General features: G+C 38.7%; 1 protein-coding gene and 1 long non-coding RNA gene across 4 annotated transcripts; one reads left to right on the top strand and one right to left on the bottom strand.

Annotated features, from left to right (window-relative positions):
* Nucleotides 1-69: 69 nt before the first annotated feature.
* Nucleotides 70-26997, bottom strand: ARMC10 (armadillo repeat containing 10). Its single transcript, XM_032484177.1, has 6 exons — nt 26703-26997; nt 10253-10401; nt 7899-8033; nt 4932-5108; nt 1396-1467; nt 70-526 (listed from the first exon to the last, which is right to left on the bottom strand). Exons 1-6 carry the CDS (start codon nt 26839-26841, stop codon nt 275-277), a joined length of 924 nt encoding a protein of 307 aa, XP_032340068.1. The 5' UTR covers nt 26842-26997; the 3' UTR covers nt 70-274.
* LOC116665027 lies at nt 406-6677 on the top strand. Of its 3 annotated transcripts, XR_004321610.1 has the most exons (4): nt 406-542; nt 986-1120; nt 4033-5950; nt 6297-6677. It is a non-coding gene; the product is annotated as an uncharacterized LOC116665027 (long non-coding RNA). The 3 variants fall into 3 exon arrangements; XR_004321611.1 differs by having other exon boundaries at nt 986-1101; nt 4033-6677; XR_004321609.1 differs by having other exon boundaries at nt 4033-6677.

Genomic DNA, 26997 nt, shown 5'->3' with positions numbered 1-26997 from the left:
CACTGTCACTCCATGCAGAGGAAATAACTGAAGTGTTTCAGCAAAAAGCAAAATAAAAAGAAAATGGTATAAGAACAAGCTCTTATATTAATTTGGTGTCAATAACATGGTCCAAAATAAACCAGAAAGACCATGGCAAGTTGTAATTGTGTTAAAGCTAAAACATGACACTTACTGTTTCAATTCAGTAGCTCTAAGAAGGTGAAAAATGAGAAGTTTATGTGGATTACGTCTACACTACATTGCTCTTTGGAAAAAAAATATGACCAACCAGTTAGAATTTTGGTAGCATTGTTACCTTTTCCTTCACGTCTGCATCCTGGTGATAAACTAAAGCTCTCATTTTCTGGGCACATTCTTCTCCATATAGCAGGTAAAACAGTGAACCTTTAGTGAAAGTAGGGTGAATAACTAAACAGCCTTCCTTTTTGAGACAGTTATTTATATTCTGAAATAGCGTGAGAACTCGAAGAAGAATCTCCTTTGCTACATGGCCATCATAGAGCGAAAGGAATGATGAATCCACCTGAAACAGCAAAACAGTGAGTGTTAAAAATATATGAAAACATTTTCCAGGTATATTTTCACATTTTAAAACTGCACTGAATACATTAAAAAAAATCTTGTCAGAAAATTATCCCTGAAACTGCATAATATAAATGTGTAAAATCGGGAAAAAGAGGTTTCGTGTTTTGGCTCAAAAATACAATTTCCTTGGAATCCTAGAACGTAGTCATTTGGACAAATACCCGTTTCCTTTTTAAGATCCATCACACAGTCATCATAGACACTCACTGACTCAGCAGACATTAGCTGTACTTACAGTGCGGGGCACGGGGCTGAGCAGATGAAGACGACAGGGCCCCTGTGCTACGGGAGTCGAGGTCCATTCTACCACAGCACTACCTGCGCTTCCTTCAGAGCACTTAGCACAGCTTTTCATTCTCTTGCTCACTTCTCACATATGTTTGTCTCTTCTCCCTAGACTGTAAGCTCCATGAGGACAAGCACCGTTGTGCCGTCCTCCCTGGCGTATACTGCCACTCAGCCCAGCCACACAGCGGGGACTCCATAAATGCTACTGTTTCACGGGATGCTCAGGTGCACTGAACATAAACAGGTCGAGTACAAAAGATGTGATGACCCAAGTACCCCAAATTGGATAAAGTCAGAAACATAATTTACTATTGCTAAGGAGAACTTTTAAAAATGATTTTGAAATATGAACTATATTCATTACAGAAAGTTTAGGAAACTCATACAGGCAAAATGAACCAAAAACAAAATACCCACAGAGAGAATCCCTGTTAACATTTTGGGATAAATCTTTTCCTACCTGATCTGTCCAAATCTATATATTTGTATTTTTATAAAACAAGTATGTAGGCTATTTACTTGGGCACCAAGTAGTCCATCTGTCATGGCTGGATTTTCAGACAAATTCAAAAGCAGTTTCAAAACTTGAACCTGAAATAAGAATATGGGTTTATTTCAGATCAGCAAGCATGGATTTTCTCTCCCTGGCATGCTGTTCCCCCAACCGCCCCCCACCAACTATGTCCACGTTTTAAAACCTGCCTATTCTTCAAGATCTGACTCAAATTCTCTCCACTCATGAAACCTCCTCCATTCATCTTATTTAAAATCCTTAGTTTCCCAATTACACTTTAGGGACACAGGGAGAAAACAGTGAATGTCTTCACTAGCCACCCCCCACCCACATACATACCCAACACAGGGTAAGTCTAACATGTAACATAAACGATCTTTACTATGATTACTGTTAAGTAAAAGTACGATCTTTGGAACAAAAAAGGAATCTCTCAAAGCTCCGTCTACTTCTACTTAAAGTATGAAATTCAGAGATAGTTTGGTTATAAAGACTAACAATATGGCCCCTTTTAGTAGGTTACTATGATTCTTGGAGCTTTTTTTAACATGTGCAGTATTTTATAATCATTTAAATAGACAGTAAGATAATAATCAGCAAACAATTAACTTTGAGCTGACTAGCTAAAATATCAGCATTCTTATCACTTATAACTGAAAAGTCAGTAACAAAAACATTCAAATAGAATTCTTCCTTTAAAAACAGAGGTCATGTAAAACTATACTTTCTACAAGATACTTGAAATTACGGAAAGTGAGGAGCAGGGAGAGGATACTCAAGTCAGGAAAAGTGACCACTGTGCTCTCCACTAGACCTGGGGAGGAACAGATGTCATTCCATAAACCCTTTTTGGATGACCAAGGCATGTGTTTACGGCAGAACATTTCTTTTTTTAAGTATAGAAAAGCACAAAGGAAAAGGAAATTCACCCACATTTCCCGACCAGAAACAATAACTTACTAAGTTTTGCATTTTCTCTCTGGTCCTTATGCACAGATCCTATATACTCACACATTCCTTTGATCAGGCTGTACATACTAATTTGTTAATTAAAGAGGAATATGTGAGAATTTGCTTAACTTTACTGTTTCAATTATTTTTAAAATATTTATAAAATATATGGTCATGATAAATTTCAAATAGTGCAGAAGAGAACAAAGTAACAACAAAAGCCACCATCCTGTCTGCCTGTCCCACTCCCCAGCAGAAACCACCGGTAACAGTTTCTTGTCCACGCGTGGACCATGTTTTGTAAGCACGTGTTTTATAAATTACAGCCTCTTAAGGTAAAAGTGAGGACGACTTCTGATTCTTCTTTAGTGCGCCCCCTGGTGGTCACTGTCAGACCTGGTCCGGCCTCACGGGGAGTAAGGAGATTAAGTGTCGGAAGGAATAAACACTCGTCTCCAACATCAACGAAGTTTCAGTTAGGAAAACAAGGGTGAGAGTTATGAAACAGGATAGTCCTGAACCTATGAAATAAGCCTGGATGAAGTCAACAAAATCTAAAAAGGCTCACTAGTCATCCATGAGGACAGGTTGACAACAGGGAGCAGTAAGAGCAATAGCTAGTTAGTAGCCTGAACTAAAACTCCATGCTGCTGTGCTCCACAGAAGTGAGGAAAAAAACACACAGATACAACTACAGATTAAAAAGCTACATACATGTATTTTGTTTTCAACAGGGCGTTCAGTCCTGTTTTTTCTCGTCACATGCGCCATCTTGTGGTGACTCCAGAACATTTCTTTTAAGCCATTAGTTTTTCTTTTTAAAATTTTTGTTTGTTTTTTGGGGGAGCTAATTAGGTTTACTTATTTATTTTTTAATGGAGGTGCTGGGGATTGAACCCAGGACCTCATGCTCGCTAGGCTAGCACTCTGCCGCTGAGCTATGCCCTGCCCCAACCACCATTAGTTTTGTCTTCATGGCAGATGCAGCAAACACAAGGTTTATTCACTTTCATCTTCCATTATCTGCATTTAGTTAAAAATCAGTATTAAACCCAAAAGGTTATTAGAGTACAGTGAGATCACTTATTAAAAATACAGCTTTTAAAAATTCATCTTGCTTATTTACTAAGAAAATATCTAAAACAGGTACATTTTCCCACTTACAAATGGATTACTATCCAAGGGTTCACTTGCAAGTTGGAACTTTAAACTCATTTTTTAATGGAGAAACAATCGGTGGTTAGGTTCCCAGAAAGACCAAAAAAGCAAATTTTCTGTCCCAGAAATACCATACTACGCAATGTAATGGAAAAACAAAATAAAAATAGAACATACTATTGTGGTGTGAGTCACCTTTTAAAAAGTCATAAAGTATATTAAAACACACACCATGTCTGGGACAGATCTATACAGCTCCCAGGCCAGAATGGCCTGGCTTTGAATTCAGTGTCCTCGGAGGTTTGGGGCAAGGGAGCTGCAAGAGAGGCAGAGGAGAGGTTCTCTTCTACAGCTGCAAGGCCACGGGGTGGGGGGAACGGAGTCTCCCCAGAGGCTCAGGGGCTGGAAGTTCCCTTGCTCTAGTGGAGAGGGGTGTTGGTGGGTGTATGCATTTAGGAAATTGCCTACGGATGGGGTAATATTGCTAAAATATTGCTAATATGATGATTCCATTTAATTCTAAATGCCTCTAGGTACATCTTGGACTAGATCCAAATAAATGTGGCCACTGGAAATGCACACAGCCCGTGTGAAAACATCTCAACACATCCGAAAAGGACTAAAAGTGAGGCTCTCCTGTAATCACAGTTTGATAACCTCAGAAGTAACTTCAGTGAAGTGGACTATCCAGAGTCTGGCTTCACACCTGGGCCTTCTAAAATGCTCTTGCGTTTTTCTCTCCACGGTGCCAGAGAGCACAGACCAACGCAGCAAAATGTGGATGACTAAGCAATGCAACTGATCGGAACCTCCGCGTAGGCCCCTTCTGTTTCCAGGCTGCTTCCTGACAAATGGCCCTGGATAAGAATGCATACCTGTCTGAGGGGTTTGCTCAGGTGATTTCCACAGGGTGTCCCAGTTAACTCAGCTCCATCTACGTAACGGGTCAAAGTGGAGTGCAGAGACGTCCACGACTAAAGCTTAGAAGTGTTAAGGTTTAGAATGATTTTTCAACAAATAACGGCTGAATCAAGCAAAATGTTTGTTAACCCTGAAGTAAGCAAAAAATGTGATTACCCAGCACGTCACTCAGAGATTCCTTTCAATCAGGATGGCCCTGTATCTGGTTGAGGGGGAGCTAGCTAATTCATTTCAATAAAAAGTAAACTGATTTTCAGAAACACAAATGAATACCAATCTATTGATAACTAAAATAAGAGATTATTTTCACACATTAATTTTGAAATTCAGTACTAGGGGATAAAAATAATGTATTTTCTGAGGCCCATGTAAGGGTTTCCCTTAAACTTTTAACTTTCTCTTTCTGAGGGACCTCAACTAGGATATAGGTGACTTACAAATTCAATGCCAATCTTAGTAAGCTGGATGCAATAGCTCTTTGCACTTTAAGTAATGACAGCTTCCTTCGTACCTTGGTGCTTCCATTTCCTGTGAGCAACACATGGAACAGGTCTGTAATGTAACTGCGAAGCATGTGCTGGTGGTCGTTGGTAACTGTCATGTTTGTTAACAGCCTCAGTCCGGCCAGCTGCACCGCGGAGTTCAGGGGGCCAGACAACACATCCTCGCAGACTTGATTCACATACACCTGAAGGTGGGGGAAAAGGGAGCATCTTAGAAGCTACTGAACAGTAGCTTTTATGCACAGTGGAGCAGGGCGATTACTCAGGATGAGACTGTCTTCTTGAGAAAGATGGCATTTCTATCCAGCCCTCAAACGTGGGCGACTTCCTTTTAAAGCTGCCCTTGTTCACAGCAGGCGCCGTGCTGGGCCTTTTATAGAGATCCCCCCGACATCCCAGGACATTGCTAACGAGGGAGTGTTACTAGGGCCATTTTACAGATGAAGACTTTAAAGTCTTCAAGGAGCCTGGCTCCCCTGCTCACCTTTATCAGTCAGTGGAGCAATGTCCAACCCCAGAGACCAGGATCTTAACACCAGTGGGGGCTCTCACTTGTTGGGGGCCTCCCAACTCAGTCTGCCTGTCTGTGTCTGGGCACACCAGGGCCAGGAGGAAGATGTGTGGGGCTGTTCTGCACCAGCAAGTCCCTGAACAGTAGGGTCTAGGGGCCACATCACGTTAGAAGAAAAGAAAGGGGAGTGGGGAGGACAAAGTGAAATACAACTTTTCTTTAGAGATCTTTCTTTCAGAAGCAAGCAGAGGCCAGACTACTGGGCCCAGGGTTCTGACTTACCGAGGTGTACGTACGTGAACTACTCCTTCCTGCTACCGTAAACCACTGCTGACGAAAAGTAACCCAGTGCCAGTGGTACACCCATGTCACACAGGACAGATCTCAGGTGAACCCAGGGTAATGGAAAGTTTTCTAAAACTCTATTTTCTGTCTGGCCTTTCCAGCTTGGAAACATTGCGTCTTAAAAATAATTGGTATTCACCTAAGTCTGAATTCCACCAAAACTTCTAACAGGTAAGAAAAATTTCCTAATACGAAATTCTAAGAAATTGCCAATTTTCCCATGAGCCAGTACTGACTTTTGAAACTATCCAAATGTATCCATGTTACCATCGAAACTAAAGTAACAGCAGTGAAGCAAAGAGATTAGAATTTTTAATCTGGTTTCAAGATCTAAATAGTATTTACAAATCAATCTGGCTCTCCTGGGTCATAGTTTTATTAGCCATCCATCCTTCAAAAAATGGCATTTCCTTAGCCCTTTACAAATCATCTATTTTCATAGGATGCTAATGTCTTTCAAAGCGTTTCCTAAAATGTGCTGAGCATGCACATCCTTATTACCTCTGAATCTCTTCAGTTCTAGCGACAAGATGACCAAACGGCCCAGCTCCGTTACTCCTGGAGCTGTGCCCACCTCACCTTGGTCCTTTCTCTTGGATTCCCTCGTTCCTCAACTCTGCCTGGAGAAACTTTACAAGTTCTGATGAGCGAGATTCTTAAGAGCTACCTTTTACAGAAACTTGTGAATAAGATGCCTCATTTCTGTGTATTCAACGATATTTTACTTACATTTTTCCTTAAAGTACTTCATCATGTTCTGCCTTGAATTACGACTATTTGTGGACTTGCCTTGTCCCTCCTTCTGGCTTTCCTCAAACAAGAGTTAATCATGTTCATTTCTAAACTCTCTAACAGAGAGCAGGAGCTCAATAAATTTTTAATTAACATCATTTCCTAACTTACTGTGTCTTTCTGCTGATGTTATCTGATTCTGCCCTGGTTCCTTTACCTCATGGATTAAACTGAACCCCAAATTCAAAAGTCCACTGCACCTCTCATTGGCTGGTTCAGGTCCCTCCCTCCTCTGCCTCATTCTTCATAAAAAAAGAGCAAAGGAACTGAACAGACATTTTTTCCAAAGACAAACAAATGGTCACCAGGTTCATGAAAAGATGCTGAATATCACTAATCATTAGAGAAATGCAAATCAAAAACACAGTGAGTTACCACCTCACACACAAACCTCACAAACTATTAGAAGGGTTATTATCAAAGAAACAAGAGGTAACAAGTGTTGGTGAGGATGTGGAGAAAAAGGAATCCCTGTGTACTGACGGTGGTTACAGCCACTGCAGAAAACAGAACAGATATTCTTCAAAAAATTAAAAACAGAACTACCATATGAGCCAGCGCTCCCACTCTGGGTATATATCCAAAGGAAACAAAATCACTCTCTGGAAGAGGTATCTGTACCCCTGTGTTCACTGCAGCATTAGTCACAATAGTCAAGACATAGAAGTAAGTGTCAATCAATGGCAAATGAATAAAGAAAATATGGTCTATCTACATAACGGAATATTACTTATTTATAAAAAAGAAGAAAGTCCTGCCATTTGTGAAAAATAGCTGGACCTTGAGGGAATTATGCTAAGTGAAACAAGTCAGACAGAGAAGGTAAATACTGAACAATCTCACTTATAGGTGGAATCTAAGAAAGTCGAACTCATAGACACAGAGCGTAGAACGGTAGGGTGAAGGAAATAGAGAGATTCTGGTCCAAGAGTACAAGCTTAATATGATAAGACAAGTTAAGTTCTGGGGTCTAAGGTACAGCAGTGTGACAGCACTTAACAATGCTATACTGTATACTTGCAAGTTGCTAAGAGTAGCTCTCAAATGTTTTCATCACACACACATAATTAGATGAGGTGATGGAGGTGTTAGCTGATGCTAGAGTGGTAATCATTTTGCTATATATATGTATGTGTAGCAAATCATCATGTTGTATAGCTTAAACTTACACAATATTCTAAGTCAATTATATCTCAATAAAGCTAGAAAAAATACAGGTAATTCTTGGTTACAAATTTATAAAGGATGGTCTGCTACAGTTTCATTATTTTCCTTGTTACTTTCATTTACAGAAAACCTTACACATTTGTGATTTCAGATAACTTACCTTTATCTTGATTTGATTTTCAACATTCACACTCAGGTTATTCAGTGCATTTAAAGCTTTCTCTTTGATACTCTGGTTGGGACTGTTGATTTTGCTTCCAACGACTGGAATACCACCCAGTTCACGAATAACGACCTAACGGGAAAGACACAGGACCGCGACTTCAGTATGCGGCCCCCTTCAGGATATTCTTCACATTCACAAATACAAATAAAAATTAATGACTCTTGGAAGTAGTGTTCCCATACAAAATCTATAATTCCTATTTTTTTTAAAAAGCTTACTATTCATAATTTTACAGGTAAAGAAAATCAACTGAAAATAAATTCTTAAGCTCTGTAATATTTAAACCATAGCACGGAGATATACAATGAAGATTTGCAGAGCTACTGCAATGATCTCAAGCAATGTACAAACAAAATTATTTTACCCTGAAGTAAGTTACATAACTTCTCTATTACAGGACAATATAAAATGCGTTAAGGTTTAGAACACTAGTGTTTAGCTAAAATGTATACTTTGGAATACTAACCACTCAAGATGTTAACAGATGCTCCATTAAAAAAAGGGAGGTTTCATGGTTAAGCAAGTCTGAGAAACTCTGGGTATATAACAAGAGTAAGCATGTCTCTTTACTGGGACACATTCCTGTGTTCCTGTGCTGGGAATCTCCAAGAGGGGAGAACTGAACATAGTACTTCCACGGACTCTACCCCCAAAGAGAGCCGTTTTTCAGTTGGGGGCGTCGGGAGGAATACTTATTAAATCTGGAGGAATTAAAGTTCCACACAGCTTGTAAATGCTGCCCAGATTCTCAAAGGAAAAATAATTTGGGGATTTCTCACAATCAACTGCAACACTATGTTACTAGCTGCCTTTGTCTCAACATTGAAAAAGGCTTTAACCTCTTCAATTCTTACAAGAAAAATAAGCTGAAAATGACTCCTGTCAGGCCAAAACATGCCGCTTTATCAGAAAGATAAAAAAGAAGCTTTCCCTCTGCAATTCCAGGTTCTTACCAAGGATCTGTGGGTACCAGAAAACAGCCCTTTCTTTTTAAACCTGTACTGTTAGAGCGGATGAACGCACTGTGACAGCGGGACACCAACTCCCACTACTCAAGAAAGCTACTGACCCACTCTGACCACCGTTTGTTTCAGAGGAATATAAAACTATGGCGTCAGAAATACCCCCAATACAGGCATAAGCTTGTCACCATCTGTTGTTTTTGTCTGCCTGGCACCCCTCTATCCAATGAGGCAGACACAGCTGCTCCTCCATCCCACACAGCGCCTGGTGGGACTGCTGGTCAACCGTGTTCACAGCCATCCCTGCCATTTCCGGCTGGAGGATGTGCACGTGAGCCAGGTCTTGCTAATCGTGGTCCTGGGTGCCTGGGCCCAGCAATGGATCCAAAAGGTTGGCAACTGATCCTCGCAGAGCAACTCCACCTTTTGGATCATGAGCTACAGGGATGAAGGCTTGAAGAGGCCAGTGGCTTTCTTTCCATCCCTGTGAAGAAAACCTCTTTGTGGCTGGAAAAAAGACCAATACACAAGAAGCAGGGGGTAAGAAAAGACAGAAGACAGGGCAAGAGAGATCTCTGATAACATCTGAGCCATGGGCACACTTGTGCCTGAAGCCAGTGCTATTCTCGGATGTCCAAGTTAACTGAGCTCACTATTTTCCCTTTTAGGTTTAAAATAATTTAAGCTGGGTTCTGTCACTTGCAACTGAAATGTGAGCAGTACACAAATATTCCTTATATCTCCCTGTAACTCTCTAGAGCTATACAGTAAGTAAACTTTGACATGCTGGAGAAAAAGAGCCTGAAATAAAGTATAGATTCAAAATAATTTTGCATTCATGACAATGTTAATGAATTCTTAAGTAACTACGACATGTTTTACTTTTTCTCCACACGTGGAGAGGGGAGAAGGAAGCAGAGGCCGTTTACACTGGCCTGTGGCTGTCAGAGCGTGGACCAGGGACCGCCTGCATCAGACCCAGCCTCCTCAGCTCCGTATACAACGTAAAGCATGCAGACGTTGGATGCTTTCATCGCTCTATTACAGCACTGCTGAATTTTAAATAATTAAAAAGGCCGTGCAATACAGAGTGTTGATTCGCTACTAGGAACGTGATGCCAGTGACCAACTTCACAGGGATCTAGAAGACTACCACTAAGTGTGTTACTATCAGCTGTGCTTTTCAGAAGTAAACTAATGTTACGCTGTAAGGACACACAGCCACACTACCAATGAAAAATCTGTGGCTGTGGGAGCTTCAGTAACATACCGGGGTCACAGCCGCGCCTGGCGTGTGAGATGGGAGAGCGAGGCGCGGGCACTCACCTGGTTGGCGGAAAAGGCTGCGCTGTTCCCCACGGTGACCAAAGCTCTTTCGATAATGGCTGGATCCTCAGTTGACTCAAGCAGGTAAAGGAGTTTCTGAAGCTGTTCAGCATTTAGGACGTCATCGTATGAGCCATTGGTTAAGTCTTCTGCATAAGAATAAAGTTATTTAAAACTAATTTAAAATCAATGTGAGACTTAAATTTTCTTTTACAAACAATACTGAATGCATAGTCTGATGCTAAGCACACTTTTAAGCACTTTATATGCCTTATCCCTTTTCATCTTCAAGTGACCCTTGGAAGAAGATACTCTTAGAATTCTCAGTTTACAGATGGAATACTGAGACTTATAGACATTAAGAAATTAGCCAACTGTCACCTGGCGTTTCCCTTTTAGTAAGGCACTGCATGCTAACAGCACTTTCTGTTTCTTCTTTTTAAAAATCAAGTACACTCATCCAGGGGAACACTTCCCCACAGGCACAGATTCATTAAGAACCAAGATTTGCATGAAGCAGAACTATGTCGATCAGTTTTTTTTTTTAAATTAAAGTACAGAAAGTTTAAATGCTGTGTCAATTTCTGATGTACAGCATAATAGTTCAGTCATACATATATATATTCATTTTCATATTTTTTATCACTGAACACAGTTTTAAGAGTGCCTCAGGCCAGAGGAAAGGCTATGAGAGTAACCCAGTCATGCTGCCCGTGAGGCCATTTTGCTTGGCTTATATGAACGAGGAGGCAGAATGACTGGGATGCTGGAATAACAGTCCTGCTGGGGGTGAGGACAAAAGCTGTCATTCTGAGTAAAAGCTAGCATGGTCAAATGCTGGATATGCTCAGGTACTTTTAGAATTTATAGCTTCAATCTTTAAAAAAAAAAAATACTCTTTACAGAAATCACCACAGGAAAAACAAGCCATTTTTATAACACTATCATTGTGTTATAGACATAGAACATGATTCCTTCAAAATGAAACTACGGCAGGGAGGGTACAGTTCAAGTGGCAGAGTGCATGCTTAGCATGCACGAGATCCTGGGTTCAAAGCCCAGTACCTCCCCTAAAAATAACAGAATAAATAAACCTAATTACCTCCACCCTCAAAAAAAACCTAAATAAATAACTCACTCTTCAAAAAATAAAAAAACAAATTACCCCCTCCAAAAAAACCACACAAACAAAAAAATTAACTAGTCAGACAGTGCAAGTGTCCACGAGACGGGGTGGGGAGGTGGGAGGGGTAGGGGGGCAGTTTACAACAATAGGTGCTGTATGTCACATCTGCGCCTTTTAAAAAAGTGTCCCTCAAATTATTAAAAGTTGTTATCTTTTGATGCTGGGATTATGACTTATTTTCTACCCTGTGTTCATGAGTACTTAATTTTTTCTCCACAATAATAAGTACTTTTTAATAACATGTATTACTCCTGTAGTTTAAAAAACTGAGTATATTGCTTAAAGAGCAATCACAGACAAATATGAACAAAGCGGACAAGTTTAGATTATGGGAACCAATAAATGATATGATGTCCTGAGGAAGCCAAATAAGAAAGCAACTTTAGGGAAATCTAGAAGCCAAAAGGCCAGCACATTCCCACTCCCACGTCTTATAATCAGAGCCCTTGGACCCCGATGCTACGCCTGAATCCACTACCTGCCTCATTTACATTTTATGAAAGTACCTCACCCAAAGAATACTCGAAAAGGAAAATGAAAGAATGACAAAACAGCAGATTTTCAGAATGGAAAGACTTTTTGGGGGGGGTTCATAAAAAATCTCTCATTTTACAAAGGAAACTGAGGCCAGGAGTTAGCAGAGACCAGAAAAATGAAAATATAAAGCTGCAGGCAATCACTTAAACTCTTCTCGGGTCTCAGTTTTCTCATCTGTAAATTACAAGGCTTGGCTGAAGACTGTAACTGGTTCCCAAAGCTCCTAACTGCTCTGACGCTGTGTAACTTTACACACATTCACATGGCAGAAATATAAATTTAACTCATCCACACTTCTAAGGTATTTCAAAATCCTGCAACTGCCTTATATATTTTCCCACAAAGCCATTAAAAAGGTTTTATAGATATGTAAATTATTTATAAACAGCTAAACAAAATTTTATAGGAAAAAGTGTAACATCATAGAATTTTCACCTGTAGAAGGAGGGGCAACGTGGTAGTTAAAAGTAAGCCAAGGCTAAATAAATCTAGTTCAAATTCCACGTAAGCTACCAGCTGAGAGACTTAACCTCTCCAAGGCTCAGTTTCTTCATCTATTAAATGGGAGTTAATAGTGCCCACCTTAAAGCATTTCTGTGTTTCGGGATATGTCCCCAGGAGTGGAACTGCTGGATCATATGCATTTTTCTTATCAAGCTAGCAAATACTCCAGGACAATGATGAATAACAGCTGCGATATCAGCTGTCCTTTTCTTTTTCTTGAATTTAGTAAGGATGCTACTAGTGTTTTACCATTAAATGTAGTATGTGCTTTTGGTTTTTGATGGATGCTTTCCATCAGTTAAAGAACATTTCTTTCTATTATTCCTAACTTGCTGCAAGTTTTTATCATAAGTGATAATATTCAAATGCCTTTTTTTAACTGATGTCTAGTTGACTTGCAAAGTGTTAGTTTCAGGTGTACAGCAAAGTGATACAGTTATATATATATATATATATATATATATATATGCATACATACACACACACACTTTTCCATTATAGATTATTACAAGATACTGAATATAGTTCCCTGTGCTATAAGTAGGTCCCTGTTATCTATTTTATATATAGTAGTGTGTGTGTAATGTTAATCCCTCACCCTCAATTTATCCCCCGCCCCCAGCTTTCCCATTTGGGAACCGTAAGTTAACTTTCTTTTTAATTATAGAGTCATCGTGTGTTTTGGCTTTTAATCTATTAATGCAAAAAATCACATCAATATATTTCCAATATGAATCTTCCCTGCGTGTCCATTTGGTCTTGGTATATTACTACTTTAATTGCCTGATTGATTTGATTTATTAATATTTTATTTAGTACTTTATACCTTTATTCATAACTGAGACAGATTTATAGTCTTTTCGTGCTCCCCTGTCAGGTTTTGTTGTCAGGTTGTTGAATGAATTGGGAATATTTCCACCCCTTTCAAGCTCTCAAACAATCTGAACAATACAGGAATTACAAATTCCTTAAATTTTAAGACAAAGAAACAATTACTTGGTTCATGTTCAAGATGGTGACATAGCAAGATCCTGAACTCACCTCCTTACACAGACACACCAAATCTATAGCTACATATGGAACAGTTCCCTCTGAGTAAAATCTAGAAACCAAGTGACTCCTACATGTTGGGCAAATGAGAAAACAACCCACTCTGAAATGGACAAGAAAGGCTGAGACACAATCCTGCCACCAGCCCCACCCTCAGAGCAGTGACACACAGCTGGCAGGGAACTCACAAATTTCTAGGTTCTCCTTGAGGAGCAAGGGGTTTAGGACCCCCACATCCCGTGCTGCAAGTTTTAAGACTTCCATCTGAGAGACAGGCCCCCAAAGCATCTAGCTTTGAAAGTTAACGGGGCTTGCCCTCACAAGACCCACAAGGCTATGCTGAACTAAGAAACAGCTCCTGAAGGGCTTGCACACTCACCATGGCTAACCCTCCAGGGCACAGCAAGAGCAACAGACTGGAATCAGTCTTTCCAGCGAAAAAGGCTGAGAGCAAAACCCTCTGGAGACAAGGAAGCCAGACGGGCGCCATCTTCGCACTCTCCCCTACCTTGCTGCAGGTCACTGCTATTTCCCAGAAAGGAGCCTGTGCATGCATCTGGCACCTCAGGTTTTGGGCTGCCACCCTAGATCACCTGGCTCTGGTGTTGGATGCATGGGTTCAATAAGAGAGTAGCAAACAAAGAAAGAGTACTTAATCATCTGTCATTCCACAGCTTAGTAAAGAGGGAGCAGACAGAAATACCCGTCTCCCAGTCTTTCCCTGCAAGAGGTATATCTGCATATTTTAAAAACTGCTACCTTAGGGTCTGACTTCCAATCAGTCTGCATCGAGATGCTGACTGAGAACCTCCCCTTTGGGTCAGTGACAGCTCTTGGCACACCCTCAAATACTGGAAGCTATTAAAAATAAAATAGGCTGGTTGGACAATCACAAATTTTTGAGAAACAACTAAGAGCTGGGGCAGAGTTGAATAAGGTTTAGCTCCTATACAAGACCACTCCTTCAAGGCTGGGAGAGGTGGCAGTTTCATCTAATGCATAGGAGTCAACACAGAGGGTCAAGCAAAATGAAGAAATAGAGGAATATGTTCCAAAGGAAAGCAAGATTAAAACCTCAGGAAAAAAACTTTAATGAAATGCAGGTAAGTAATCTACCTGATAAGAGTTCAGAATAACATTCATAAAGATGCTCACCAAACTCGGGAGAAGAATGGACAGATGCAGTGAGAATTTCAACAGAGAGACAGGAAATATAAGAAAGTACCAAATAGAAGTCATGGAACTGAAGAATACAATAACTGAACTGAAAAACAGACTAGGTTCAACAGCTGACTAGATGAAGCAAAGAAAGGATCACTGAACTCCAAGGCAGGGCAGTGGAACTCACCGAATCACAGTGACAAAATGAAAAAAAAAAAAAAAAAAAAAAAAAAACGAAGATAGCTGAAATGACTTATGGGGCAACATGAAGCAGATCGACATTTGTATTATAGGGGTCTCAGAGGAAGCAAGAAAGGGGCAGAAAACTTTAAGATGAAATAATGGCTGAAAACTTTCCTAACATGGGGGAGGAAACAGACAACCAGACCTAGGAAGCACAGAGTTACAAACAGGAGGACTCCCAAGAGACCCACACCAACACACATTATAATGAAAATGTCCAAAGTTAAGAGACAAGGGGAAAATCTTAATGGCAGCAAGAGAAAAACAAATTGTTACATACAAGGGGATCTCCACCGTGAGAGTATCAACAGATTTTTCAGCAGAAACTTTGCAGGCCAGAAGGGAGTAGTGCCACATATTTAAAGCATTGAAAGAAAACAACTGTCAACCAAGAAGACTCTACCCAGCAAAACTGTCCCTCATAAAGGAGAGAGAGATGAAGAGTTTTCCAGGCAAGCAAAAGCTGAAGTTCAGCACCACTACACTGGCCTCACAAGAAACGTTAAAGGGACTTCTTTAAGCTGAACAAAAAGGTGCTAATTAGTAACAGGAACACAAATGAAAGCATAAATATCACTGTTAAAGATGAATATATAAACTCAAAATAATCTAATGTTGTAATGGTGGTGGGTAAATCACTTATGAAGGTTAAAAGTCTAAAGTTGTAAAAATAACTATGAGTATAATAATTTGTTAAGGGATACACAAGATAAAAAGTTGTAAATTTTGGCATCAAAAACATAAAATGTCTGTGTGTGAGTAAAAATGTAGAGCTTTAGAATGTATTCAACCTTAAGTTATCAACTTAAAATAGACTGTTATAACCACTACAGAAAACCATCAAGTCATAAAGGAGAGCAAGAGAAGAAAGGAACAAAGGAATTACAAAACAGCCAAAAAACAATGAGCAACATGGCAGTAACTCCATACCTATCAATAATTACTTTAATTGTAAATGGACTAAATTATCTAATCAAAAGGCACAGAGGGCCTGAATGGGTTAAAAAAAAAATAGCACCCAACTCATTTTCTGGTCCTGGCATATTTTCCCACAGTACCAAGTGATTCTCAAACAACAGCTGCGGGTCCTATAATTCATCTAAATTATGACACTATCTTCCTGGAGACTATATCAGATCCCCAAAGTTAAGGCCTGTATCGTACAAGGTTCCCCCCGTCCATGACCACTTTAGAAGCAAGCTGAGTCCAAGGTTGTCACCTACGCTTCTGACTGATCAGGTATAGATTGGAGGTTCAACAACCTCCTCCGTGGGTTTGATTAATTTTCTAGAGCAGCTCACAGAACTCTGAGAAATAGTTTACTTACTAGGTCATCAGTTTATTATAAAAGGATATAGCTCAGAAACAGCCAGATCGAAGAGATCCACTGGACAAGGTATGGGAAACTTCCATATGTTCACCAATCAGGAAGTTTTCCAAACCCCAATCTTTTGGGTTTTTATAGAGGCTTCATTACATAGGCACAATTGATCAAATCATAGAACAATGGTGACTGACTCAACCTTCAGACCCTAACACCTCTCTAGATGTCAGGAGGGTGGGACTGAAAGTTCCAACCCTCTAATCACATGGTTGGCTCCACTAGTAACCAGCCCCATTCTCAGATGCTTTCCAAAAGTCACCTCAGTAATGTAACAAAGACACTTTATCTCTGACATCACTTAGGGAATTCCAAGGGTTTTATAAACTCTACCAGAAATGGGGGGTGAAGACCAAATGTATATTTCTTTTTTTTCACCTTCAGAAACTTTTTAAATTGAACTATAGTTGATGTACAATATGAGCTGCAGGTATACAATATAGTAATCCACAGTTCTACAGGTTACACTCAATTTATCATTATTATAGAAGATTGACTCTCTAAATACATATTTCTTACTATAAATCACAACATTACATGAACTATATGCCGCCTATAGAGGCTCACTTCAGCTTTAAGGAGTCACACACTGAGGAAAGATTAAAAGTGAAGGGATGAAAAGATACTCCACACAAATGGAAACCATAAAAATGCTGGGTAGCTATACTTACCAGACAAAATAGATTTTAAGACAAAGATTATAATAAGAGACAAAGAAGGTCATTATATAATTATAAAGGAGTGAATCCAACAAAAGCATGTAACATTTCTAAATATTTAAACACCCAACACAGGAGCACATACATGTTCAAAGCAAACATTAACAGAGCTAAAGGGAGAAATAGGTGGCAAGACAGTAATAGTAGGGGATTCAAAACCCCACTTTCATCAAAGGATAGATCATCCAGACAGAACATCAGTGAATAAACATTGGACACATTATACCAGATGAACCTAACCTTTTACAAAACATTCAATTTAAAGCAGCAGAATACGAATTCTTTACCAATGCACATGGAACGTTCTCCGAGATAGATCATGTATTACATTAAAAAAAAGTCTTAATAAAGAAGACTGAAACAATACTAAGCATTTTTTTCTACCCACAATGGTATGAAACTATAGATAAATTACAAACAGAAAATGGGAAATTCACATATATATGGAGATTAAGTGACATGCTATGGAACAACTAAATGCATCAAAGAAGAAATCAAAATGGAAATCAAATTTATCTTGACACAAATAAAAATGAAAATACAAAACATCAAAACTTACGGGAAACAGCAAAATCAGTTCGAAGAGGGAGGTTCATAGCAATAAATGCCTGCATTAAGAAACTAAAAAGCTCCAATCAAAAGACATAGACTGGCAGACTAGATAATAAAACAAAAGCCTACAATATGCTGCCTATAAGAGACCCATTCTAGAGTGAAGGACACACAGATTGAAAGTGAGAAGACGGACAAAGATATTTCATGCAAATGGAAATGACAAGAAAGCAGGAGTAGCAATACTCATATCAGACAAAACAGACTTTAACACAAAGGCCATAAAGAAAGACAAAAGGACACTATATAATGATCAAAGGAGCAATACAAGATGAAGATATTACACTCGGTAACATATATGCACCCAATATAGGAGTAACTAAATATATATTTAAAAAAAAATGCTAACAGACATAAAGGGATAAATTAATGGAAACACAGTAATAGGAAACTTCAACACTCGATAACATCACTGGACAGGTCTTCCAGACAGAAAATCAATATGCGCTCATGAAATATTCTCTAAAACAGACCACATACTTGGACACAAAAGAAGCCCTGACAAATTTTAGAGGAAAGAAATTAGTGAAAAAGAGTAAGAAAAATGAATATGTGTAACTGAATCACTATGCTGTACACCAGGAACTAATACAACATTGTAAACCAAAAAATACAAAGTAAAAAATAACCAATTAACAAATAAAAAAAAAAAGGAAAGAAATTATTTCAAGCATCTTCTCTGATCACAATGGCATGAAACTAGAAATCAACCACAAAAAAACAAATGAGAAAAAGACCTACAGAATGGAGACTAAAAAATATGCCACTAAAATAAACAATGGGTCAACAACGAAATCAAAGAAATTAAAAAAATACCTTGAGACAATCAACAATAAAAACACAACCACACAAAATCTATGGAATAAAATATATATTCTGGGAAGTTCACAGTGATACAGGCCTTCCTCAAAAAATAAGAACAATCTCAAATAAACAACTTAGACTTCCACCTAAAAGAAACAAAAAGAACAAACAAAATTCTAAAGTCAGCCGAAGGAAAGAAACCAAAAGTTCGGGAGAAAATAAATAAAACAGAGATTAAAAACAATCAGAAAAAAATCAATCAAACCAAGAGAGCTAGTTTTCTGAAAGAGTAAACAAAATTGACAAACCTTTGGCTAGGCTCACCAAGAAAACAGAGAGGACACAAATAAAATGAGAAATGAAGATGGAGATATTACAACCATCACCACAGAAACACAAAAAATCCTAAGAGAATACTAAAAACAACTACATGGCAGTAAGTTGGACAACTTAAATGGACAAGTTTCTAGAAACATATGGTCCACCAAAACTATCAAGAAGAAACAGATCAGGGGGAGGGTACAGCTCAAGTGGTAAAGTGAATGTTTAGCATGCATGAGGTTCTGGGTTCAATCCCCGGTACCTCCTCCAGTAAATAAAAAATAAGCTTAATTACCTCCCTCCCCCACCCCCCAAAAAAACCTCTTGTACCTTAAAAAAAAAAAAAAATAAGAAACAGATCATCTGAACAGACCAATCACCAAAAGTGAAATAAAATCAGCAATAAAAAACCTCCTTGAAAACAAAAGTCCAAGGACCAGATGGCTTCACTGGGGAATTCTATGAAACATACCAAGAAGAGGTCATACCGATTCTTCTCAAACTCTTCCAAAGGTTGAAGACGAGAGAATATTCCCAAACTCATTCTATATAGCCATCATCACCCTGATACCAAAGCCAGCCAAAGACAATACCAAAAAAGAAAATTATAGGCCAATATTGTTGAGGAACATAAATGCAAAAATCCTCAACAAAATATTAGCAAATAGAATCCAACAACACGTAAGAAAGATTATATACCATGATCAAGTTGGGTTCATCCCGGGGACGCAAAGATGGTTCAACATATCTAAATCAATCAATGTGATACACCACATCAACAAGAGAAAGGACAAAGCCACCTGATCATCTCAATAGATGCAGAAAAAGCGTTTGATAAAATTCAATATCCATTTATGATAAAAACTTTAACCAAAGTGGGTATAGAGGAACATATCTCAACATAATAAAAACTATTTATGACAAACCCACAGCCAGCATAATACTCAAGGTGAAAAGCTGACAGCCTTCCCACTAAAATCTGGAACAAGACAAGGATGTTCACCCTTACCACTTCTATTAAACATAGTCTTGGAAGTCCTAAGCACAGCAATCAGGCAAGAACAAGAAACAAAAGGGATCCAAATTGGAAGAGAAGAGGTAAAATTGTCACTATTTGCCAGTGACATGATACTATATATAGAAAACCCTAAAGGCTCCACACAAAAACTACTAGAGCTGATAAAAGAATTCGGCAAGGTAGCAGGATACAAGATTAATATACAGAAACCAGTGGCATTTCTCTACACTAACAATGAAATATCAGAAAAGGAAAGTAAAGAAACAATCCCTTTTAAAATTGTATCCAAAACAATAAAATACTTAGGAATAAATCTGACCAAGGAAGTCAAAGACTTATACATGGAGAACTACAAAACACTAAGGAAATTAAAGATGACTTAAAGCAACGGAAAGGTATCCCATGTCTTGGATTGGAAGAATTAATGCTGTTAAAATAGCCATACTACCCAAAGCAATCTACACATTTAATGCGATCCCTATCAAGTTACTCAGGATATTTTTCACAGAACTCAAACAAATAATCTTAAAATTTATGTGGAATCACAAAAGACCCAGAATTGTCAAAGCAATACTGAAGAAAAACAATGAAGCTGGAGGAATAACCCTCCCAGACTTCAGGCAATACTACAGAACTATATTAATCAAAACAGCACAGTATTGATACAAAAACACACATACAGATTAATGGAACAGAACAGAGAGCCCAGAAATAAACCCAGACTTTTGGTCAATTAATCTTTGACAAAGGAGGCAAGAAAATACAATGGAGTAAAGACAGTCTCTACAGCAAACAGTACTGGGATAACTGGACAGCAGCATGTAAATCAATGAAGTTAGAACAGTCCCTCACTCCACACACAAAAATAAACTCATGGCTTAAAGACTTAAACATAAGACAAGACACTATAAATTTTTTAGAAGAAAACATAGGCAAAACATTCTCTGACATAAATCTTAGCAATGTTCTCATAGGGCAGTCTACCGAGGCAATAGAAACAAGAGCAAAAATAAACAAACAGGACCTAATTAAACTTACAAGTTTTGCATAGCAAAAGAAACCATAAGCAAAACAAAATGACAACTCACGGAATGGGAGAAAATATTTGCAAAAGATGAGACTGACAAGGGCTTAATTTCCAGAATATATAATCAGCTCATGCAACTTACAGTGAAAAAAACAACCCAATTCAAAAATGGGCAGAAGACCTAAACAAGTAATCTTCCAGTGAAGACATACAAATGGCCAATAAGCACATGAAAAAAAGCTCAATATCACTCATTATCAGAGAAATGCAAATCAAAACTACAATGAGGTATCACCTCACACCAGTCAGAATGGCCAGCATTTGAAAGTCCACAAACAATAAATGCTGGAGAGCATGTGGAGAAAAGGGAATCCTTCTACACTGCTGGTGGGAATGTAGTTTGGTGCAGCTGTTAAGGAAAACACTAGGGAGATTCCTCAAAAGACTAAAAATTGACTTACCATATGATCCAGCAATCCCACTTCTGGGTATATATTCAGAGGGAATTCTAATTCAGAAAGATGCATGCACCCCAATGTTCACAGCAGCACTGTGCATAATAGGCAAAACATGAAAACAACCTAAATGTCCATTGACAGATGACTGGATAAAGAAGCTGTGGTATATTTATTCAATGGAATACTACTCAGCCATAAAAATAATAAAACAATGCCATTTGCAACAATATGGATGGACGTGGAGACTGTCATTCCAAGTGAAGTAAGCCAGAAAGAGAAAGAGAAATACTGTATGATATCACTTACATGTGGAATCCCCCCCCCCAAAAAAAGACAAATGAACTTACTTACAAAACAGAAACAGACTCAACAGACATTGAAAACAAACTTATGGTTACCAAGGCAGGGAAGGGGCTCAGAAGGGTTAAATTAGGAGTTCCAGATTTGCAGATACTAACTGATATATATATATATATATATAAACTAGATAAACAACAAGTTTATACTGTATATATATATATTCAGTATCTTGTAGTAACTTATGGTGAAAAAGAATATGTAAACGAATATAAGTATGTTCATGTATGACTGAAGCATTGCACTGAACACCAGAAATTGATATGACATTCTATACCGACTATACTTCAATTAAAAAAAAAAACTAAATAGATTCGGGGGGGGGGGACTAACTTTACACTTCAAGGAACCAGAAAAAGAACAAACTAAGTTCAACAAAATTAAACAAAGGAAGGAAATAACAAATTTCAGAGAAGAAATGAATGAAATAGAGACTAGACAGACAACAGAAAAGATCAATGAAACTAGGAGCATTTTTTTTTAAGATAAACCTTTAGCTAGACTCTCCAAGAAAGAGAGGACTCAAATAAAATCAGAAAGAAGAGACATTACAAGTGACACCACAAGATACAAAGGATCATGAGAGACTACTACAAACTATACACCAGCAAACTGGACAAACTAGAAGAAATGGACATATTCTTAGAAACATACAACCCACCAAGACTGAATTATGAACAAATGGAAAATCTGAACACACCAATTACTAGAAAGGAGACTGAATCAGTAATCAAAAGCCTCCCAAAAAACAAAACCCATGAGGACCAGATGGCTTTGCTGGTGAATTTTACAGAACATTTAAAAAAGAATTAGTACCAATCCTTCTCAAACTTTTCCAACAAAGAGAGAAGAGAGCACTTCCAAACTCATTTTACAAGGCCCATATTACCTTGATACCAAAATCAGACAAAGACATCACAAGAGAAGAAAACTAAAAAACCAGTATACCGGACAAATACAAATGCAAAAATTCTCAACAGAGTATTAGCAAACAACATATTTAAAGGATCATACACAATGATCAAGTGGGATTTATCTGTAGGATGCACACACATGTGCAAATCAATGCGATATACCACCATAACAAAATGAAGAGAAAAAAATACAATCATTTCAATAGATGTAGAAAAAGCTTTTGACAATATTCAACATCCACTCATGATAAAACTCTCAACAGTGGGTATAGAGGAAATTACCTCAATATAATATAGGCCATATATGAAAAGCCCACAGCTAACATCATACTCAATGGTGAAAAACTGAAAGCTTTCTAAGACTGCCACTTCTATTTAACATAATATTGAAAGCCCTAGTCAGGGCAATTAGGCAAGCAAAAGAAATAAAAGGCATCAAATCAGAAAGGAAGAAGTAAAACTATTTGCAGATGACATATTATACACAGAAAACCCTAAAGACTCCACCAAAAAATTATTAGAACTAATAAACAAATTCAGCAAGGCTGTAGGATACAAAGTCAATATAAAAAAATCAGTTGCACAGTAATGAATTATGAGAAAGAAAAATTAAGAAAACAATCCCATTTATAACTGCATCATAAAAAATAAAATACCTAGGAATAAATTTAACCAAGAAGGTGACAGACACGTAGACTGAAAACTATGACACTGATGAAAGAAACTGAAAATACAGATAAATGGAAAGATAACTTTGCTTCCATATTTGGAAGAATTAACATTGTTAAAATGTGCATACTACCCAAAGCAGATGCAGTGTAATCTCTATCAAAATTCCAATGTCATTTTTCACAGAAACAAAACAATCCTAAATTTGCACAGAAGCACAAAAGCCCCGAAGTAATCTTGAGAACAAAGCTGGAGGCATCATGCTTCCTGATTTCAAACTATACTACAAAAAAAAGTTATAGTAATCAAAACAATATGGTTTTGGCATAAAAACAGACACAGATCAGTGGGACAGAGAGCCCAGAAATAAGCCTACACATACATGGTCACTTAATTTATGACAAAAGAATCAGGAATATACAATGGGGAAAGAACAGTCTCTTCAATAAATGGTTCTGGGAAAACTGGACAGCCACATGCAAAGGAATCAAATGGACTGCTATTTTACCCCACACACAAAAATCAACTCATAATGGATTAAAGTCTTGAACATAATACCTGAAACCATAAAATGAACTGAAATTCCTAAATAAACATAGGTGGCAAGCTGCTTGACATAGGTCGTGACATGGTATTTTGGATTTGAGAGAAAAAGCAACAAAACCAAAATAAACAAGTGGGACCAAATCAAACTAGAAATCTTCTGTACAGCAAAGGAAACCATCAACAAAATGAAATGCAACCTATAAAATGGGAGAAAATATTAGCGCATATATCTGATAAATGGTTAATATCCAAAATATATAAACAATGTATAAGTTATGTAAAGTAACTCATAGGAAAAAATACTTGACTAAAAATGGGCTTTTTTTTTTTAACTGATTGGATGTTTTTCCAAAGACATACAAAAGGCCAACAAGTACATGAAAGAGTGTTCAACATCACTAAGCTTCAGGGAAATGCAAACCAAAACCACAATGAGCTATCACTTTACATCTGTTAGAAGAGATACCCTCAAAAAGACAAGAGATAGCAAGTGTTAGTGGGGATGTAGAGAAAAGGGAACCCTTGTGCACTGTTGGTAGGAATGTAAATTTCTAACCACTACAGAAAACAGTATGGAGGTTCCTGAAAAAATTAAAAACACAACCACCACATGATCTAGCAATTCCACTTCTGGGTATTTATCCAAAGAAAATGAAATCACTATCTTAGAAAGACATTTGCACCCCCATGGTCACTGCAGTATTATTTACAATATCAGACATGGAAACAACCTATGGGTCCATTGATGGATGAATGTATAAATTAAATATATATATGTATATATATATATTATACACAAACACACACTGGAATGGTATTCAGCCATAAGACAAAGAACGAAATCCATTTGCAACAACATGGATGGACCTTGAGGGCATTATGCCCAGTGAAATAAGGCAGAGAAAGACAATTACTCAATGATCTCACTTATACGTGGAATCTGAAAAACTCTCAACTCACAGAAATAGAGTGTCATGGTGGTTGCCAGGGTTTGGGGGCTGAAGGAAATGGGGAGATTTTGGTCAAAGGGTACAAACTTTCAGTTATAAACGAAATAAGTACTGAAAGTGTAATGTACAGCTTGGTGACTATAGTTAACAATACTGCATTGTATAATTAAAAGCTGCTAAGAGAATACACCTTAAAAGTTCTCATCACAAAAAAATTTGTAACTATCTGTGGTGATGGATGTCAACTTATGTGACCATTTTGCAATACATATAAATGTCAAATCATTATGTGTGCACCTAAAACTAATACAATGTTATAGCTCAATTTAAAAAAAACACCCTCTGAAATGTAAGGATGATGCTGACAAGATGGGTATTTCTCGAGTCTTCTTCAAAAAAGTAGCTTCAGGAAGAATGGACTGTGAGCAACTTATTTTGTAAGCTGCATGATCAAGGTAATGGTGATTTTGGGAACTGGTAAAATCGGATTTAAAAGTAAGACTTTGTCAGTGTTCACTATGTTGAGTAAGTATTAGTGAGAAGGTATCTGAATTCAGGTCACCTGACTAATTATTTATACAGAAATGCCTCTGGCACAAAGACAACAAATTAGGCTTTGCAAGTTTAAGCACAAATCTTTCAACAGATTTTTCCCCTTGTGCCAAAAGGGAAGAGCGCTTTCCTCCCACTCTCTTTTCTTACGATATTTCCTTGAACAAAGTTCTAATTGCAATTCCTTTGTCTCTTTTTAAAAGCTGAATAAGCTTCTTGCCAGTTTATAACCCAAGGAAATCTTTCTTAGGGGCTTTGGCATCACCTGTTTGAAATTTAAACATTAAGGAAGATGGAGCCTCCATCTGCCTGTCTCTGAAACACCTGGATCCACGTTGTAACTACGTGGTTATCATTAAAATATTGAGAAGTCTTATTTTTCCTTTGGATAAATGCAGTTAGCTAATACAAATAACCATCCTCATGACCAGTGAGTTTAGGATGAACTATGTGTAGGAAATGGTTCATCAAGTCCCCTTAAGGACATATTATTGGTCACCTTGAGGGCTTGTACTTAATATGAATAGGTTATATCTGCCTAGGTACATTAAGGGTTGAGGATTCTTTGTCTTTGTAAAACTACTGGCAGATTGCCTGTGATAGAAGTAGCAATCTGGTGTCATGTTTATTTAATAATAAAGCTGTTTAGTTGTTTCCTCCATTTGTGAAGAGGAGTTTCTTAGTTGGCAGATTTTATTTTATTTTTGTAACAGCTTCCATGACCTGAAATATCGCTCCACAACATTCAGTTAATGGTTAGAATTCTGAACGCACCAATTAACTGTTGGATAAAACTTAAGTACTTGTCCTCCAGGAAAGTGTCCGCCATGCATACAACTCTACTAATTTGATATATAGTTATATCCATATCTCCAAGAGCTCTCCCAAACTTTGCACACATATACCACGGTGACTTTAAAGTACCTCCCCTTTGAGGCTGGGCCAGGTCCAAGCGCAACTGCCCCTCTAGCGTTCCTTTTTCCAAGCTAACTGCACGCAGAATTTCATCTATTGCTCCAGGCCCCACAAAACTCTGTGCACAGCGGGGAATCTCTTCGGTAACACAGAGACCGGGATCAAGCTTCAACAGAAGAAGCAACAACCAACATGCTTTTGAGAAACTTAATCCTCTGCTGTGACGCCAGACTCAGGCAGGAAAGTTTGGGCAATTTTTCATCCCGGGATTTTGAACAAAGAAATGGCGGCAGAGAAGCAGCTGTGAATACACTAACCCAATCAAGTCGAAGGTCCACCAGCTGTACCTGGGCTTCCCGACATCGCCCTTCTCACCACCGTCCCTCCCTCCCTCTCTCTCTGGCTGGATTCCTTATTTTACTCCAGCACTGGAAAGCCAAGGGCGCCAGCGGCGTCTTCAACCCCCACCCCTGGGAAGGCCCGTATCCCAGTCCCCACCAACCTGCAGGGCACCCCAAGGCCTCACCTGCGGACCGCGAAGGGCGCAGCCGAAGCCGGCGGCCGCCTCGCCGCCGGCCGCACGTCAGCCTGTAGACGCAGTAGCAGGCTCCGGCCGCGAGGACCAGGCCCGCCGCCACCCAGCCCACGTCCCGGGCGCCGCCCATGCTGCCGCTGGAGCCGCGCTCAGCGCTGGGCCTGGCGCGGGAGGCTCCGGAGCGAGCGGGTCCCGCCGCCGCCGCCGCCAGCCGACCTCAAGCAGCAGAAGAAAGAAAATGGGGGTCTGAGCTCCGCCTCCCGGAAACCGCCCTCCTAATATAAGA

This window comes from Camelus ferus, chromosome 7, assembly GCF_009834535.1.
Source record: "Camelus ferus isolate YT-003-E chromosome 7, BCGSAC_Cfer_1.0, whole genome shotgun sequence".
Lineage (NCBI taxonomy): Eukaryota > Metazoa > Chordata > Mammalia > Artiodactyla > Camelidae > Camelus > Camelus ferus.
This window is presented reverse-complemented; position numbering and strand designations above follow the sequence as displayed.